This window comes from Trachypithecus francoisi, unplaced genomic scaffold (assembly GCF_009764315.1).
Source record: "Trachypithecus francoisi isolate TF-2019V2 unplaced genomic scaffold, Tfra_2.0 Lachesis_group4, whole genome shotgun sequence".
NCBI classification, from domain to species: Eukaryota; Metazoa; Chordata; class Mammalia; order Primates; family Cercopithecidae; genus Trachypithecus; species Trachypithecus francoisi.
Genome location: NW_022681469.1, coordinates 57,134,251 through 57,151,536, shown reverse-complemented (window position 1 = coordinate 57,151,536; position 17,286 = coordinate 57,134,251). Strand labels below are relative to the sequence as shown.

The window sequence follows — 17,286 nt, the reverse complement described above, 5'->3', positions numbered from 1 at the left end:
GTCCTCCACAATGGTTGAACTAGTTTACATTCCCACCAACAGTGTAAAAGCATTTCTATTTCTCCACAGCCTCACCAGCATCTGTTGTTTCTTGACCAGGCTCAGCCTAGAGCATAGTGGTGCGATGGTGTGTCTTGGCTCTTAGGATGGGATTGTGCAGATTCAACTCTCCCTTCCCCTCCCATCCATTCTGGGTTACAGCATCTAAAATGTTATGTGGGAGATCCTTTTATTCTCTGGGATAATGAGCATGCTGGCGTCACCTTGGCATTTAGAATCCCTCAAAGATTCGGCCCTAACTACCTCTTCAACTATATCTCCTATTTTAAAACCACACAATCAGAAGTCTTTAGATGGCTGGTGATTTATATAGCCTTTAAGCCAGAGGTGTATAGATTGAATTAAGTGTTTGAGGGTGGGGTGCCCAGGATTACTTGAACATGCTCACTGTTCTCAGTCGTGGCTGAACGTTAGGATCACTTGGGGGAACCTGTAAAACTCATAAGGCTCAGGCACACCCCAGGCCAAATAAATCAAATTGGGGATGAGACCCAGGTGGTTCCAATGGGCAGCTGAGGCTGGGAGTTGCCCATGCTGGAGGCTATTGTCTTCACTATAGAGAATGAAGTGCTGTTGGCTCTAATGCTCTGGCTCAGATCTGAGCCCTGAATTCATGTTATAGTCTCTGTCTTTGCTCACACGCTAAGAGTCCCACCTGGAACATCCTTTCCTTGTCCTTCACTGACTCAAGTCCCTTTCCCTCCCCTGTTCTGTGTCTGTTTTCCAGGTTTCCAAATAGACTTTCCAACTTACAATGATCTCTGTGCATTTCTTTTTTTTGGAGACAGAGTCTCACTCTGTCGCCAGGCTGGAGTACAGTGGTGCCATCTTGGCTCACTGCAACCTCCGCCTCCCGGGTTCAAGTGATTCTCCTGCCTCAGCCTCCCAAGTAGCTGGGACTACAGGTGTATGCGAGCACGCCCAGCTAATTTTTGTATTTTTAGTACAGACGGGTTTTCATCATGTTGGCCAGGGTGGTCTTGATCTCTTGACCTTGTGATCTGCCTGCCTCTGCCTCCCAAAGTGCTGGGATTACAGGCATGACCCATCACACCAGGCCGCATTTCTTAACTGAGAAAAATTATATCACTTCTGTAGTGGATACCAAATAGTGACATAGTTTTTTTTCTGTATCATCTTAATATCTGTAAGATATTATAGATATTCTAATATCTATATTAGGTAATGACCTCCCTGAAAACGACGTAAGTTCATGTGAAAATATTTTTGTGATGTTTGGCTAACAGTATTTCTTACTTAAATGTAAGTTTTAATTTTTGTTTTATTTTAAATTCAGATCCTTTTCCTTCTAACTCTAGTCTATTTTAGGCCATGGATTTCTTTGAAAATCTGGTGCAAGCTATAGACCGTCTCCCCAGAAGAGTGCTCATACAAACACATGCTCTGTTTTACATTCAGGCAGTGGGTGCTGGAGCCCCTCAAAAGCCTGTCCACGGACATGTGGCGAGCTCTGTTTGATCTGTTTCTTCTTAGCAGACAGATGGCTATGCTAATTAGCCTGATTTGATAATTCCACAATGTATGCATGTATTGAAACACCACATTGCAACACATAAATGTATACAATTATTTGTTAATTTAAAATAAAACAAAACTACGAAAAATGTGCCTACCTCCCCAAAAGGTTATGAGGGAAGGGATTTTTTAAAATGGAGTAAGAAGGAAGGTAATTTGGGCGAGATCTTTTCTTAGGAGCTGCAGTGAGTGGGGACTTCTAACAACAGGATAGCATTTGACTTGATTGAGGGGATGGGGCCAGATGACAGGTAGAGGGCACCTGACTTTATTCCCTCCCATATCCTGTCCTGGGCAACATCTGAGCGAACTGCGTGGGTGGTGGGACTCCTGTGGCCAAGCAGGAGGAGTTAATAGCTCAACAGAACGCTAGATGTCACCACAACACCAATTAGTGTTCTGGCTTTTGGCACTCCTGTGCCTGAGCCCAGATTAGGACAGCAAGAAAGCTTTAGAGACTTCCAGTCAGGGACCTAATTCTGTCAAACGTCTACAGGATTTGTCTTGTCTTTTTTTTTTTTTTTTTTTTTTTTTTTTGCTTAAATACAAAGAAGAACCAAAGGGTGGATAAGTGTACATTCATCATAACTAAATGGAAAGGGAAAGAAAAGATGAGTGAGGTGAGTCAAGTGAGGAGTGGGATCTGATTCATGTTTTCCCCTGGAAATGAGACTTTCTTGGCAAGAGTTTTTCTGTCTCTGGGAGGAGGGATGTTGGCTGGATGGGCATTTCAGTCTTCTGAAACAGCAAGTTTTAATGTTATGTTATTCACTTTACTGATACTCCAAAATACATTTCAAACCAATTATGACTGTCTTTTGAATAAAAATGGTAATAATGTGCTATAATTTAACATGAGGGCGTTTTTCTTGATCAAGGTGTTTTTTGTTTGTTTTTGTTTTTAAGTTTTCTTATTTTTCTTGCAGTTCAGCCAAGTCTGTCACCTTGGCAGGCAATAGCTTACTTAGTTTTATGACCACACATTACATCTCTGGCCCCAATCAAATCATTTGTAAATGCACATATTTTGGCAAAAAGTATCATAAGTCTACCTTTTTTGGTTTGTGTCAGAATATCCTTCAACACTAAGAATGTATTAACATTGCATTTTATTATTTAAAAATGAATATAATGGATACATTCTTGCTTCAGGGTAGTACAATTATATCAGTAATTCAAAGATCTAGATAGAATGCTGACTAATTCTGTTTTGGTGTATGTGACAATGTAAAATTAGTTCATTTTATCTTTTTTTGATTCCTAGGTTTTAAAAAATATCCTTGGGAGTAAATAAGTTTAGCAGGAAAGTACGCCTACTCTACTTATCCAAATGTTAATGAACTTTGACTTAGTGAACATGGCACTGTTGACACCACCTAAGTCATAAAAACAGGGCTCTAGGGAGGAAATGACTCAATGTGTTTAATACAGGTTTCCCTGCTAAGCCTCAGCCCGGGGAAGTCCTGTTGGTTTTGAGAAGTGAGCAGCAGTTCTCTATGTAGTTTAAAAAAACAAAACAAAACAAAACAAAAAAGATAGAAAATGAAGTGGGGAAACAAGATTCTTTAAGTCTATTTTAGAATCCCTATTGGGTCTAGAATGCCATCCTCTGTGGAACGTATTCACTCAGAAACGTGGGCCCTGAGAGCTGGGGAAATAAGGCGTGCGTGATACTCACTGGGTGGTTTGGGCCACTGGGCCTGCCTCTGAAGGCCACTGATGTTTTTGTCTCCTACAGGTGCTCAGCTTTAAGGGCTACTGGGAAAAACTGAACTCCAACCTAGAATATGTTAAGTATGCCAAGCCACACTTCCACTATAACAACATTGTGGTCAGGAGAGAGTGGCACAACCTGATCTCTGAAGAGGTATGAATGGGTCAGTGAGAACAAAGCCAGCTGCCAGGCATAGTGGACTGGATCCAGGCGATGCCTTTAAATCATAAGGCTGGCTTCCATGTGCAGCACTGTTCTCAATTGCCAGGCACTCAAACGTTGTCATTACTGATCTCAATAGGTAGAGTTGCTTCTATGATCTGTGTTCTCCTGGGGAGGAAACTGAAGAGCAGAAAGTTTAAGGGACACACAGCACATTCATAGTAGAAGTACGATTAATATCCACGTCTCAGATGTGTTCCCAGGTTACTTATGTAGTTAAAAATTGATTTAAAAAAATCTAGGTGTTCCCAAATTAGTGGTCATTAGGGGTTGGGGTAGTTGGAGGGAGAATAGTGGATGTGACTCACTGTCCAGGGGTGACCTACGGAAATCTTTGGGGGTGATCGAAGAGTTCTCTATCTTGATTGTGGTGGTATCTTGTGGGACATGAATCTAAACATGATGAGATGACATAGAATGACATACATTGTGCCAATGTCAATTTTTGATTTTGATATTGTGCTCTAGTTATGTAAGATACAAGCACTGAGGAGACTGGGTGGAGGGTACATTGGATCTCTTTCTAGTATCGCTGCACATAGATTAGTGTTGTTATATGTAGTATATAGTTGACTTGCAGTTTCCTGTGAATCTGTAATTGTTTCAGAATAAAATGTTTCTTAAAACTTTTTGAAAAATCTAGGTGTTCTGATTACCTGGAAAATATATTTCTTCTATCTGATGCTCTTAACTGTATTGCATTATATCCTTGATGTGAAAAGTCACCAATAAAACCTTTACCTTCCATACTCCTGATGTGTTCTCACTCCTAGAAAACAGGAAAAAGAAGGTCCACGGCATACGTGAGGAATATTCTTGATAATGCAATAAAGTAAGTGAAATTAGAGGTTATCGTATCTGTAAGATGGTTAACATTTACAATGACTTTGTTTTGTTTGCTACCTTTTACAGAAGTAGTTTACTTTTGATGCATATCCCCAGCAAAATGATATTGTCAGCTTCACAAATGCAGCCACTTGGACCCTATTCTGGAATTTGTTGCTGGAATTTCTAGTGGGAAAAGCTTATATGTTGAACTTTATAGACTTGTAACCTGTGGATAGATGTTTACAATGGATAAATGGTAAAGAAATTTCCTATTAGCATTTTAGGAGAGAAAGGCAAATACTAGGTTGATTTTTTTTTTTTTTAAGTGTCAATGGGCTAGTGAGCTTGCTCTTATTTTGAAAGCCTGTTTTCTGGATATATGAGTCATCTCAGAGTACTAAAAGTATAGGCCCCGTTCCAACCTCTGTTCTATTTTCTGTCCCCATTATTTTCAATAACTGAGAGCTACAATTGTTTTAAATTATTGCCGTTGTTGGCACTAAAGGGTTTTGAGATTTTATAATTGCCTCATGTGGCTTTCACTACATTGATCAAAGTTTTTGAGGTTTTCAGCAGCCTAAGAACAGTTTCTACAGTGGTTTTTATGCATTTTTAAAGGAGGATATCTTTGTATGATGTGGCTTTAAATTTTTTAAAAGCAATGCTGTCTGTGAATAACATGGCTAATTTCTTCGTAGGGTGATTTCTAACCTAGAAGCAAGAAATTTGGGTAAGAAAAGATCTGTAATAAAGCCTTCTGGGTTTCAGTCAGTGTTTTGTTTGTAGCACTGTTCTTCCTACCACTGTGGGTTGGCAAAAAAATCACTTCCAGTAGTGTGGTGCAGGCAGCACCTTTTAATATCTTGTTGTTAGAGTGGCTGCACGGCTCTTCCCGTGTCTGTCTAGGCGCCAGGACCTCCGGGGACAGCTGCTGAATGTGCTTTTGCTGTGAGAGTCCCTGGGTGATGCATCGCCTTGCGGTTCTCCTTATTTCCTGTCACATAGAGCTGCCCTCTGGCTGTGCCCACAGGATGCATTTTGGCAATTCCCTTGGCTTGGCGCTGCTTGCTTTCTAGCTGTCTGATCCTACCAGGTCTTGCCTTGTATGTGCCTCTCATTTTGGTTAAAAATTGGGCACACAGGTCCTAGAGGTATAAAGATGAGGAGCTTCCAGGTAAGCAGTGTGGAAAGAACATAGGCTTGAGAGCTAGACAGAGCTGGACTTATATTCCAGCATGGCCTCATGTGAACCAAGTGCTCCTGGGCAAGTCACTTAACCATTTGTGTACTGTCCTCCTCAGGGGAATGAGGAGAAAATGAGACTAACTGGGGTAATGCAGATAGCACCTAGCATAGTGCTTAGCGCATGTGGGTACCTGAGGTGGCTCCTTTATCCTTAGTGTGTAAGGAAGAAATGTTAACGTGTGGCTTCTAAACCAAATGACAGATATTATGTAATCCGTAGGTGTAGGGAGTGAGAGGATAGGTCAGGAGCGGGGATGGCTGGAGAGGGAGGGAGGTTGGAAGAGGCTCCCCAAAGGGCTGACATGTGAGTTAAGTCTTGATAAACAAAGGGGACTTGGCCAGGTGAAACCAGGGGAGGGGAATGCTGAGAATATTCAGGCACAGGCTTGTTTGTAGTTGCCAGAAGAACACTTCCACGCCTCATGCAGGTCAGCTTTCATTAAATAAGCTTTTGTTTTTATATCCCAATCCTGTTTTATGGGCTTGGATGTTGGGTGACTCTAATGGAAACTGTTTTATACTGTGCATTGCTGCACCTCCTGCAACTGTGCACACAGCACAGTGAACTGTGACAGCGCACTTGTCATCCAGCTTAGGCTGACAGAGCCTGGGCTCACTGACCAGACCAGGAGGAACCAGCCCCTGCCTTACCAGGCCATCAATGCCTGAAGCCAGGGGATCTGCCCTGCCAGACAGGGGCATGCGTGTGTGTGTTTCAGGCGTACCATCCTTGCATTGCTGGGGGTTTTGCAATGGGGAATGTTGCTGGTCTGGTCGAGGTTTCTGTCGTGCCACCCCTCCTGGCCTGCTTATGGAGCTACTCTATGTGTCAAGGCCATTTGCATCCTGCTACTAGTCAGTCTCTCTTAATGCACTTTAGGAAACTCTTCCCTTTCCTCGCATGTGCTTTGCATATACTGGTTCCCCATAAAGAATGTCACTGCCTGAAACAGAACATTCTGTGAAATGCAGGGCTGTTGGATCCACATGTTAAATTGTTTCATATCAATCACGAGGGTTGTGTGGGATCCAGGGAAGATTTATCCCAGGGGTTCAAGAGATATCTATGCCCTCCCAGAAGGAGTCGCCAGCCCACTGAGCAGGGTGGTTCTACCCTTTTGCCTGGCACTGGATCTCAAGTATTTAAGAAGAAAAGAATGGAATACAAAGATGTTAGAAGTGCTTTGGGGCAGTTTTCTGGCAAAACTGGGTTTGTCTCCCCCTAGGGCTACTACACTGTAGTGTGCATTGCAAATCATGGTGGAGAAAGTACCATCTGATTTAACGTATCACTTTTCCATCACTTTTCCACCTTTTCCTAGCTACCTTTGTAGTCTGATAACTTGTGCCAGTTAGTAGTATTTGCTGCAGTAATTGACTGGCCCCCTCAGCTCAGTAACTCCCAAGGCTACTGAACTACAGGTTCAGAAAGTAGAAGGGAGCCATGCAGTCCTTCCACCGAGCCCTGTTCCCTCAGTTTATGATCCCAGAAGGGTTAAGAGAAGGCCCAAGTCCCTCTGTTTCCAGTGGAGCAGAGTTTCTTAGCAGTGAGTTTTAGTGTTAAACAAAAATCAAAGCTAGAGCCTACTGGGGTTGAGGAATGTGTTTTCTTCCTTTCTTGGTCATTCCCTGTTTCACATGGCTCTGATAAGTTCACCTTGTAGGAGTAGGTCACACTTAGGTGATGAAAAATTTTCATCCTGTCAGGGAAGTGTTATGTTTTCCCAATGACTCAGAGAACGGAAACCCAGGCTGATTCTTCTTCCTTCTAACCCATCTCATGAAAACTGCTCAGAGCCTAACTATTGCTCTATTTCATTTCAGCGCCAAGATTAACACCCCTCCTGCAGGAGGAAGACAGCCACCAGCGGCTGCTCATGGGGCTGGTAAGTGGTATGTGGGTTCTTTAGGGGCTGGCAAACAACGGACCCTAAGACAAGGGGAAAGGGTTACAGTGGGCTTCTCATTCTGATCTTATTCTTTATTCTTTACACAAGTATGTTTTGCCAGCATTATGGACCCTGTGTGTCCAGTGGTAAGCAACCCGTATGATTTCTGCCCTCTTGGAATATGTAGTCAAGAGGGAAGACACACATGAATCACACCAATACATATGTAATTTACAAACCATGATAAGGAGCGTATAGCATTGAGAGTGCTTTAGAAAAGGAAAGAGCTGCATCTTTGTGGCATTTGTATTTGGGGTTTCAAATACAACAGAACAGGCTGGGCACAGTGGCTCATGCCTCTAATCCTAGCACTTTGGGAGGCCAAGGCGGGCGAATAACCTGAGGTCAGGAGTTTGAAACCAGCCTGGCCAGCATGATGAAACCCTGTCTGTACTAAAAATACAAAAATTAGCTGGGCATGATGGTGCACACCTGTAATCTCAGCTATTCAGGAGGCTGAGGCAGGAGAATCGCTGGAACTCAGGAAGTGGAGGTTGCAGTGAGCCAAGATTTGCGCCACTGCACTCCATCCTGGGCGACAGAGGGAGACTTGTCTCAAAAAAACAAAACAAAACAACAACAACAAAACAACAGAACAAAGTACTTTTTCTCAAGAAGTCATAATACTAGGATGACCAAAGAAATATAAATCAAAATAAATTAATTGAAAAGAAGAATTTGTAAATAAATCCAAAACCTTTAAAAAGCTGATTAAAGAGACATCTGGAAAGCCTAATAACATATTTTTAATACCATATGGACTTAAGAATGGGATAATCTATTTATTAGTTTAGGTTTAATTTTCAGCTTTTCTGCCTTTATTGCAGTCATTAGTGTTGTTTCTACATAATATATTGGACTTTCTATAGTAAGATTTGAGTTTCATAGTTTTTAATATATTAGGAGAGGTTAGTTTAGATACGGCAACAATAGTAAAAGAAAAATCTCACATATACAAGAAGGAAATAATTATAGTACTTTTATAAAATTAAATATTGCACAGCCATTAAAATAGTATGGCAAACATGGCTGGGCACTGTAGCTCACGCCTGTTATTCCAGCACTTTGGGAGGCTGAGGCAGGTGGATCACCTGAGGTCAGGAGTTCGAGACCAGCTTGGCCAACATGGTGAAACCCTGTCTCTACTAAAAATACAAAAATTAGCTGGGCGTGGTAGCACATGCCTGTAATCTCAGCTACTGGCAGGCCTGAGGCATGAGAATCGTTTGAACCTGGGAGGTGGAGATTGCCGTGAGCTGAGATCGCACCACTGCACTCTAGCCTAGGTGACAGAGCAAAAAAAAAAAAAAAAAAGTATGGCAAACAATGTTTATATGACAAACATGCAACATTAGAATGGGTGTGCACACCAGGGAAAGGAAAAAAATAACCCCCAATTATTAATGTGGGTGTTAGGATTATGGGTGATTTTAATTTTTATCTTCATGGAAAAATTGAAAAGCACAAAGAAGTATGCACTATGTATGACACAGAAAACATCTTTTATTTAAAGCCAAATTAATTGGCACATGCATGAGACTGAATTGAAATAAGATACCACTATGTCTTGGCCTGGAGGGTTGTGGACTCGGTTTTACTCAGGGTATTGTAATGTGAATCTGCTAAAATAGAAGATGTGTGCATGGGTGATATAAGCTGTACAACTCCCTTGTGCTGTTTATTGGTACAAACATGGCCCTGGCATCCTGCTCTTGCTGAGCGTGTTGTCTAGGCAAAAGGCAGAGGAGAAAAGCAAAAGGTGAGGAGGGCTGGGAATGTTAATGGTGGAGGGAGTGGGGAGGCCCAAGGATGATCAGACAAAGTGAGTGTAGAAACAAACCTATTTGGAGGCACCAGAATGAATATTTCATTACCTTTGCATGTCAAGGGGCTGTATTGAGTGTCTGTGGCCACTGTGTAAAGTACTTGATTATTTCCCTTTACTCCTGCCTCTCTCCTTCCAAAACACCCAAAGCTGTTGCCCCCATTGGCTCAGTCATTCTATGTATAGAGTTGTTCCTGTTAATGCCCCAGGACTCTAGGAGCAGTAGACTTCCATTGTTTGGTAGATCCCAAAGCCTGTGACTTCTAAGTTGGTGACTTTCACTGTCTTCTTTGGAGGATTCTCATCAGAGAGCCTTACTTGCAGTCGCTCACTGGGCTTTGGGTGAATCATAAGTAATTCATTTTGAGGCAAATGTTGGGGACCCCTTATTTATGCACACCAGAGAAATATTGAGAGTTATGCATTTCTGGTGATGGGAGCTTCAGATCCAATATTTTTTATATTGATGAGGAATGTTAATAAGTGGATCTAATTCAAACCAGTTGCAGGTATGAGTGGGTAGGCTGTGACTTATCTAATGCATATCCTGTTTTCAGATGGTGTCTGAGCTAAAAGACCATTTTTTGAGACACCTACAGGGTGTAGAAAAGAAGAAAATTGAACAGATGGTTCTGGACTACATTTCAAAACTGGTTGGTCTTGCTTTTTATTCTCCTCATATCCCCCTTCACCCCACTCCCCATATAGTTCTGAAAATGTGGTTCAGTGAACCCATTTATGTGTTTTTCAAATTAGATTTTTGGAGATCTCCCGTTCTTAAACCAGCACTTGGTGCTATAGATTGAGAAAAGGGAAATAAGGACCATAAACAAAGAGCATTTGGTTTGGAAAGTGGGTTATTGCCCTCCCTTCAAATACTGATTATACACCCATGGAAGCATAGGACAATGAATTTAGTATGCTTGCCAAATGTTGATACCTCGTCTTGGCAACTTCCAGCTCCTTATTAAACAGTAAGGAATGACTTCTCTACATGGAGGTTTATGCAGACATGAGAGAACTTGAACTTCAAATCTTAATTAGTTCCAGTGGCTTAACTAGGCCAGATTTTAGCTCACTTGTATGAATACTGCCATGTGAGACTGAGATTGGCAGTTCCTTACCTGGTAGCCACTTACTGAAATTTTGTGATCCAGATTGGTAACACCACTCTATGTGCAAATAGTAGTGATATGACTAGATGGAATTTTAAGGTTGTCTTGAGTCTTTCAAAAAGCATATAGAGTTGAGGCCTGATCTTGCTTAGAATCTAAATGTTTGACAAATTCAAAAAAACATATTTGCACAGAAAGAGAAAACACTCCATTATTTCTCCAAATTTGTATAAGATCAGTATGCAAATAAGCCAGTGTGTGAACATATATTTTTCCACTGAACTCTGGAAGATTTATTAAATTTATTAGACATAATCCTCATTTAATCATTTCATGTTTAATTTTCAAGTTTTCTGCCTTTATTGCAGTCATTAGTGTTGTTTCTTCATAATATATCTGAATTTCTATAGTAAGGTTTGAGTTTCATAGTTTTTAATATATTTGGAGAGGTTAGTATTCTCATGTAGTGATATTTATAATCAGGGATTTGAATATTTCTTAAGTCTTTCTCTCAATAGAACTGTACCAAGGAACTCACTTTATGAATGTGTTACTGATCCTCCCCATGTTGACATTAACTTGCTTTTTTAAAAAACTCACAACACACAGTAATTTAACACATCCACCTATCACCTTTATTTCTGTTGACTTGAAATCTTACCTCCCAAAGCGCTAAGAAGGTTTTCCATTCAATCGTCATTTTTCTCCATAGTTAATAAGTTTTAACACTAGTTTGTGTTAACAGCCTGTAGAACCAATAGGCCCAGAAACGATACATATGAAGTCTCAGAAAACTCAAGGTCCCTGACATTGACTCAGCAGTCACTGATTGAGGCCACATCTCCCTGCCCCTGCCCAGCAGCCGCTAGTCACGCCTTCTGCTCCCCTCTAAGGAGAGTGGCGGGCATCCTTTCTAAAACATATCCAAGAAAGTTGCTGCAGAACCTGATTATATCGGTTACATGTTAACTTACTTGATTTCAGCCAAAGAGAAACTTTGAGGATCTGTATCACTGGGATAGCGTTTGCCTGTGAGTCTATGGAGATCCTTCTGCTTTGCCCCCTGTTTTTAACCCACACAATGTGTGGATTCATGGCCGATAACAGCTCCATAGGGACTGCTCTTCCGCTGGCAAACTCATTGCAGAGTTAGAATGGGTTTCTGGATAGAGCTCTAAGACAAACAAGGCTACCTACTTTGGTTGGTTAGTTCCAGTCAGTGTGCTAACCAATTCTTACAACAACCCTATGAAATATTTCCCCTTACTTTACAGACGAGGACACTACAATTTGGAGAGGTGGGTAACTTGTATAGGGTTCCACAACTAGTAATGTTAGAATCTGGACTTGATACCAGTCTTACTCCACAGCTCATGATCATGACCTCCATTCTGTGTCTCTTTTCTTCTGACTGACCACTGTTCGCTCTTGCATTGTGACAGGCCTAGAGCAAACCCTGTAGCACTTTACCTTCACCGATGGATGAGGGTCTGTAAGTGTGAGTGGTGGGGCCAGTTAGCTGGGCTGGGGAGGCTGAGCTGGGGCACCACCCGCACAGACAGAGGATGCTCTGTTAGATTCTGGTGCACGTTTTCAATCTTTCCATTTTGGGTTCAGTGCGTCAGAATTGACCTCAGAAAGGCTAGTTCTGTGTCTGGGCGCAGCCTTAATGCCAGTTGCCCTGAAATGCTTATCTGAGTTATGGAGGCCTAGCTGTGGAGCCCTTGAGGGAAGGAATGGAGCAATGGTTAATGGACTGTCTTCACCCTCCAGCTGGATCTCATTTGCCACATCCTAGAAACCAGTTGGAGGAAACATAATCTTCATTCCTGCGTTCTCCACTTGTACGCAAGTATTTCTCACTTTTATCATGGTGTACAAAGAGTGGAAACAACTCTGTTTTAGCAGAACCCTTTTGAAATGTACTAGTTCAAGTCAGTTCTCACCAGCACCAACACCATCTAGCTTAATTCTATACTCAGCATTTAAAGTTATGCCCCTCTGCATGTGTACCCTTTAATATATAATAAAAGCTAAAATTTAAAAATATGTTATGCCCCTGTTACTTTACCCATCCTCTTTCCCTGGCACATGGTTGGTGACAGGGGAGGGACAAATAAGCCCAGTACTGCCAAGAAGGGGAATTTCACTTAATACAATGTGTAACATATGTGCCCTCTGATTAAATTCTAGGCATTAGGCTGATGGTCACAGTCATATTTATGGGGCTTTCTACAAGGCACAGCGTTTCATGATTAGCATGAACCCTTGTGTAGTACTCAAAGCCCCTGCTTAGGACAAATGGCGTGTCACAGATGAGCTCCTTGGCTAACATGCTTTGTTTTTTTTTACCCAGCAAGAGTCGTGGCAGTGCTGCTGAATTTGCGGTTTTTCACATCATGACCAGGATTCTCGAAGCTACAAAGAGTTTGTTTTTACCTCTGCCTCCTGGTAAGTGTTGGCTCTTTTGTCCTTTGGTATAATAAATTTATTTCTTCTTCATATAGGCCATTGCCTTTGGTACTTTATAAGTTTGATGATGAGACTTGTGTATGAGAAATTGTGTGTCTGGTGTCACTGTGAGTGATGGGCCCTTAGGTTGGTCTCTGCTGACCAGAGCTCCTCTGACTACTAAACTATGCTGTAGCTTATTACTAACTTTAGGGAACCTAGGCTTACCCCATGCAGCTTTCTAGGATAATTTGAACCAGTGGAGCTAATTCAGGGAGCTCTGTCTCTGATGTCTCCAGGCCTAGTTTATCTGATTGAGATGTCTGAAGAGTAACACTGGGAAGTGGATCTGGCTTGGTGCCAAGAATTGAACTGATTCCTTTGCCTTTGGAGGCTAAAAAATTCCCTTCGAATTTTTAAATAGGATCAAGTCAGGCCACAAAACATCCTTGGGAGATGTATGTATATATGCAGTTATTCATTTAATTGATCATTTGTTCATTTTGTCAACAGACATCTGTTGAGTAACTATGACATGACAGGTAATGTGCTAGAAATTAGAGCAGTGACAAAGATTAGTAAGAGTCTAGTTGGGAAGATGTACGTAGATATCAGTATCCATTATGAGAAATAAGCCCCTGTCAGCTACAAACTCTCTTGTGCTCATTACATATCAGTTCTTTTTTTATTGTGTAAGAACACTTAGCATGAGACCTACCCTCTTAACAAATTTTTAAATGCACAATACAGTATTGTTAAATATAGGTACAATGTTGGACAGCAGGTCTCTAGAACTGACTCATCTTTCACAGCTGAAACTTTATACCCGCTGAACAGCAATTGCCTATCCCCTCCTCCCCAGTTCCTGGCAAGCACCGTTCTACCTTCTGTAGTTTCTATGAGTTTCACTACTTTAGATACTGCATGTAAGTGGAATCATGCAGTATCTGTCCTTCTGTGACTGGCTTGTTTCACTTCGCATAATGACCTGAAGTTTCATCCATGTTGTCACATGGAACAGGATTTCATTTTTTAAGGCTGAGTAATCCTCCACTGTACATTCTAAACTTTTTTCATCTGTCAGTGGACATTTGGGTTGTTTCCCTATCTTGGCTATTGTGAATCTTGGCTATTATGTTATGATAAACATGGGAGTATATACATATCTCTTCAAGATCCTGATTTCAATTCTTATGAATGTTTATCCAGAAATGAGATTACTGGATCATATATTGATTCTTTTTTTGAATTTTTTGAGGAACCTCCATACTGTTTGCCACAGTGGCTGTACCGCTTTACATTCCCACCAACAGTGTATAAGGGTTCCAATTTCTCCACATTCTTGGTAACACTTAGATTGTGGTTTTTTGAGAGTAGCCAACCTGAGAGATGTGAGGTGATAACTCATTGTGGTTTTGATGTACATTTCCCTGATGATTAGTGATGTCAAGCATATTTTCATATAAGTGTTGGCCATTTGTCTGTAATCTTTGGAGAAATGTCTGTTCAAGTCCCTTGACCATTTTTTAATCTGGTTGTTTTCTTGCTATTGAGGTTTGAATTCCTTATATGTTCTAGATACTAACTCTTTATTAGATATATAGTTTGCAAACACTTTTTGTCATCCTGTAGGTTTTGCCTTTACTCTTTGGATTGTTTCCTTTGCTGTGCAGAAGCTTTTTTGTTCGGTGTAGTCCCACTTACATATTTTTGTTTTCATTGTTTGTGCTTTGGATGTTATATTCAAGGAATCATTGCCAAGACCAATGTCGAGAAGCTTTCCCTCTATGTTTCTTCTAGGGTTTTTTCAGTTTCAGGTCTTATGTTTAACTCTCTAATGCATTTTGAGTTGACTTTTGTTTATGGTAAAGATAAGGGTCCCATTTCATTCCTTTGCCTGTGGACAGTTTTTCCAACACCACTTATCAGAGATACACGATCCTTTCCCCATTGTGTGTTCTTGGTGCTTTTGAAGATTAGGTGCCTGTATATGAATGGGTTTATTATTGCATATAAGTTCTAATGAGTGTTAAACGTTATGATAGCTGTAACTGCATATCAGCTGATTTTTAGTTACTTCATTCATATATATTCATCCATTCATCATTTGTTCATTCCTTCATTTTAGGTCAACATATATATGATACCCATTATGTGCCAGGTACTGTTGAAAGTACACACAAATTAGTACACTTAATTTTCATAAAGTTTGTAACTGGTAGAAACTTAAATTGGACCACATTAAATTGTCAGTGTCCAACCATTTTTGGCCAAAAAAAAAATGGCACTTTCATGTGGTTCCACTTAATATTATTCCCATTTTATAGATGGTGAAACTGAGGCCATAGAGGTTAGGTAATTTGCCTAAAGTCACATAGCTATTAAGTGACAGAGCCGATATTCAAATCCAGGCAGTCTGGCTCCAAAATCCATGCTGCTGCTTGAATTTTATATTCCAGTTGAATTAGTTGATGTTGAAACATGGGCTATTTATGGGCCTAAAGAATCCCTACAGCATGTGCTTCTCTGCATTTATGAAACATCTGATATGGTTTGGAATCCTTCATTCTTCATCCACGTTATTTAATGTCTGTCTGTAGAGGCAGTACAAAAGGAGTTGAAAGTGACCATTCATGAGGGGAATGGATGGTTTAAAATTATCCCAATGGAATATGAGTTACGAGGTACACCCTAGAAAGAGTGAAGGATTTCAGGAAAACTACCTTTGTGGCTTAAATTCTTAACTGTTTGTTGTTAACACAAAAAATTTGGTAGGGAAATGGATTGACAGTTTCAGGTTGGTTCATTACAGATATTCAGGCTTCTTTTGAAAATAAATGAAACTTATGGGGGACATTGTTATGCCTGGAGATGATAAAAATCCACTTTCTACCCAACTCACATTCCTTCACAGGGATAAGGAGGGAAAACATAGAAAAATGTTATCTATAGCGGTTGAGAATTATTATAAGTAGACTTATGGCTTGTGTCTGTGGGTCAGGTAAGGAAAAGGTGTTTCTCTCTCCTTTTTTTTAAATTATAAAGTTCTAGGGTACATGTGCACAATGTTCAGGTTTGTAACATAGGTATACATGTGCCATGTTGGTTTGCTGCACCTATTAACTTGTCATTTACATTAGGTAATCTCCTAATGCTATCCCTCCCCCAGCTCCCCACAACAGGCCCCAGTGTGTGATATTCCCCCACCCCTTTTCCAAGTGTTCTCATTGTTCAGTTCCCACCTATGAGTGAGAACATGTGGTGTTTGGTTTTCTGTCCTTGAGATAGTTTGCTGAGAATGATGGTTTCCAGCTTCACCCGTGTCCCTGCAAAGGACATGAACTCATCCTTTCTTATGGCTGCATAGTATTCCATGCTCTCTTCTTTTCTCTTAAATGTTTATTTCCATCATGTGACATGGAAATAGATGGGCGGGAAGTGACACTGGATCATGTGTGTGTGTGTACACGTGCATGCTTGTATGAATTCAGGGTGTTTCTACATGCACATGCGTAAGTGTGCTTGCTTTCCAGGCCTACTGGACTAATGAGGACTATTTGAGTTAATCAATTGTCAGAAACTTGTAACATGAATTGGTTAAAGTTCAGAAGGGAATAATGGGGACCACAAGAAGGAAGTCAGGGTTTAGAGCTAGGGCATTTGCTTTTAAAAAAAGGAACTGTAGGCCGGGCGCGGTGGCTCAAGCCTGTAATCCCAGCACTTTGGGAGGCCGAGACGGGCGGATCACGAGGTCAGGAGATCGAGACCATCCTGGCTAACACGGTGAAACCCCGTCTCTACTAAAATACACAAAAAACTAGCCGGGCGAGGTGGCGGGCGCCTGTAGTCCCAGCTACTCGGGAGGCTGAGGCAGGAGAATGGCGTAAACCCGGGAAGCGGAGCTTGCAGTGAGCTGAGATCCGGCCACTGCACTCCAGCCTGGGCGACAGAGCGAGACTCTGTCTCAAAAAAAAAAAAAAAAAAAAAAAAAAAGGAACTGTATTGCACTTGCTGGCCAGAGGCGGCCAGGAGCCCTGGAAGATGAGGACTAAAGTTGGGTGGAGCTGATGACTAATTATAGCCAATTTGCTCTGTTGCTCAGAGCTGATGTACAGAGGCCAAGAACAGGTCCCTGAACTTGGGACTGTGCCCTGGGGATAGAGGATGAAGGGTCATCAGGGATCTTTAGGATATGAATACAGGGCTGGAGAGGGAAATTTGAATCCAGAAAATCAATAGGATCAATAATCTAGTGTAAACTTTTCTTCAGAAATAATTTTGTAACTTTTTTTTTTTTTTTTTTTTTTTTACTAATAGTTTTGTGAAGAATTTCCAAATCCA

The 17,286-nt window shown here is 41.2% G+C and overlaps 1 protein-coding gene across 4 annotated transcripts in view; it reads left to right on the top strand.

Moving 5' to 3' along the window:
* The window catches only part of GSAP (gamma-secretase activating protein), a 102,278-nt gene that overhangs the window by 79,310 nt on the left and 5,682 nt on the right, over window positions 1–17,286 (top strand). For 2 of the 4 annotated variants that reach the window (XM_033192964.1, XM_033192968.1), the window contains 8 exons: window positions 2,148–2,216; window positions 3,335–3,463; window positions 4,306–4,364; window positions 5,059–5,090; window positions 7,430–7,491; window positions 9,937–10,032; window positions 12,268–12,338; window positions 12,851–12,945. In XM_033192964.1, the coding sequence (XP_033048855.1) occupies window positions 2,148–2,216; window positions 3,335–3,463; window positions 4,306–4,364; window positions 5,059–5,090; window positions 7,430–7,491; window positions 9,937–10,032; window positions 12,268–12,338; window positions 12,851–12,945 (613 nt within the window). The remainder of the gene's footprint in view (window positions 1–2,147; window positions 2,217–3,334; window positions 3,464–4,305; window positions 4,365–5,058; window positions 5,091–7,429; window positions 7,492–9,936; window positions 10,033–12,267; window positions 12,339–12,850; window positions 12,946–17,286) is intronic. The other 2 variants (XM_033192966.1, XM_033192967.1) reach the window with 2 other exon arrangements.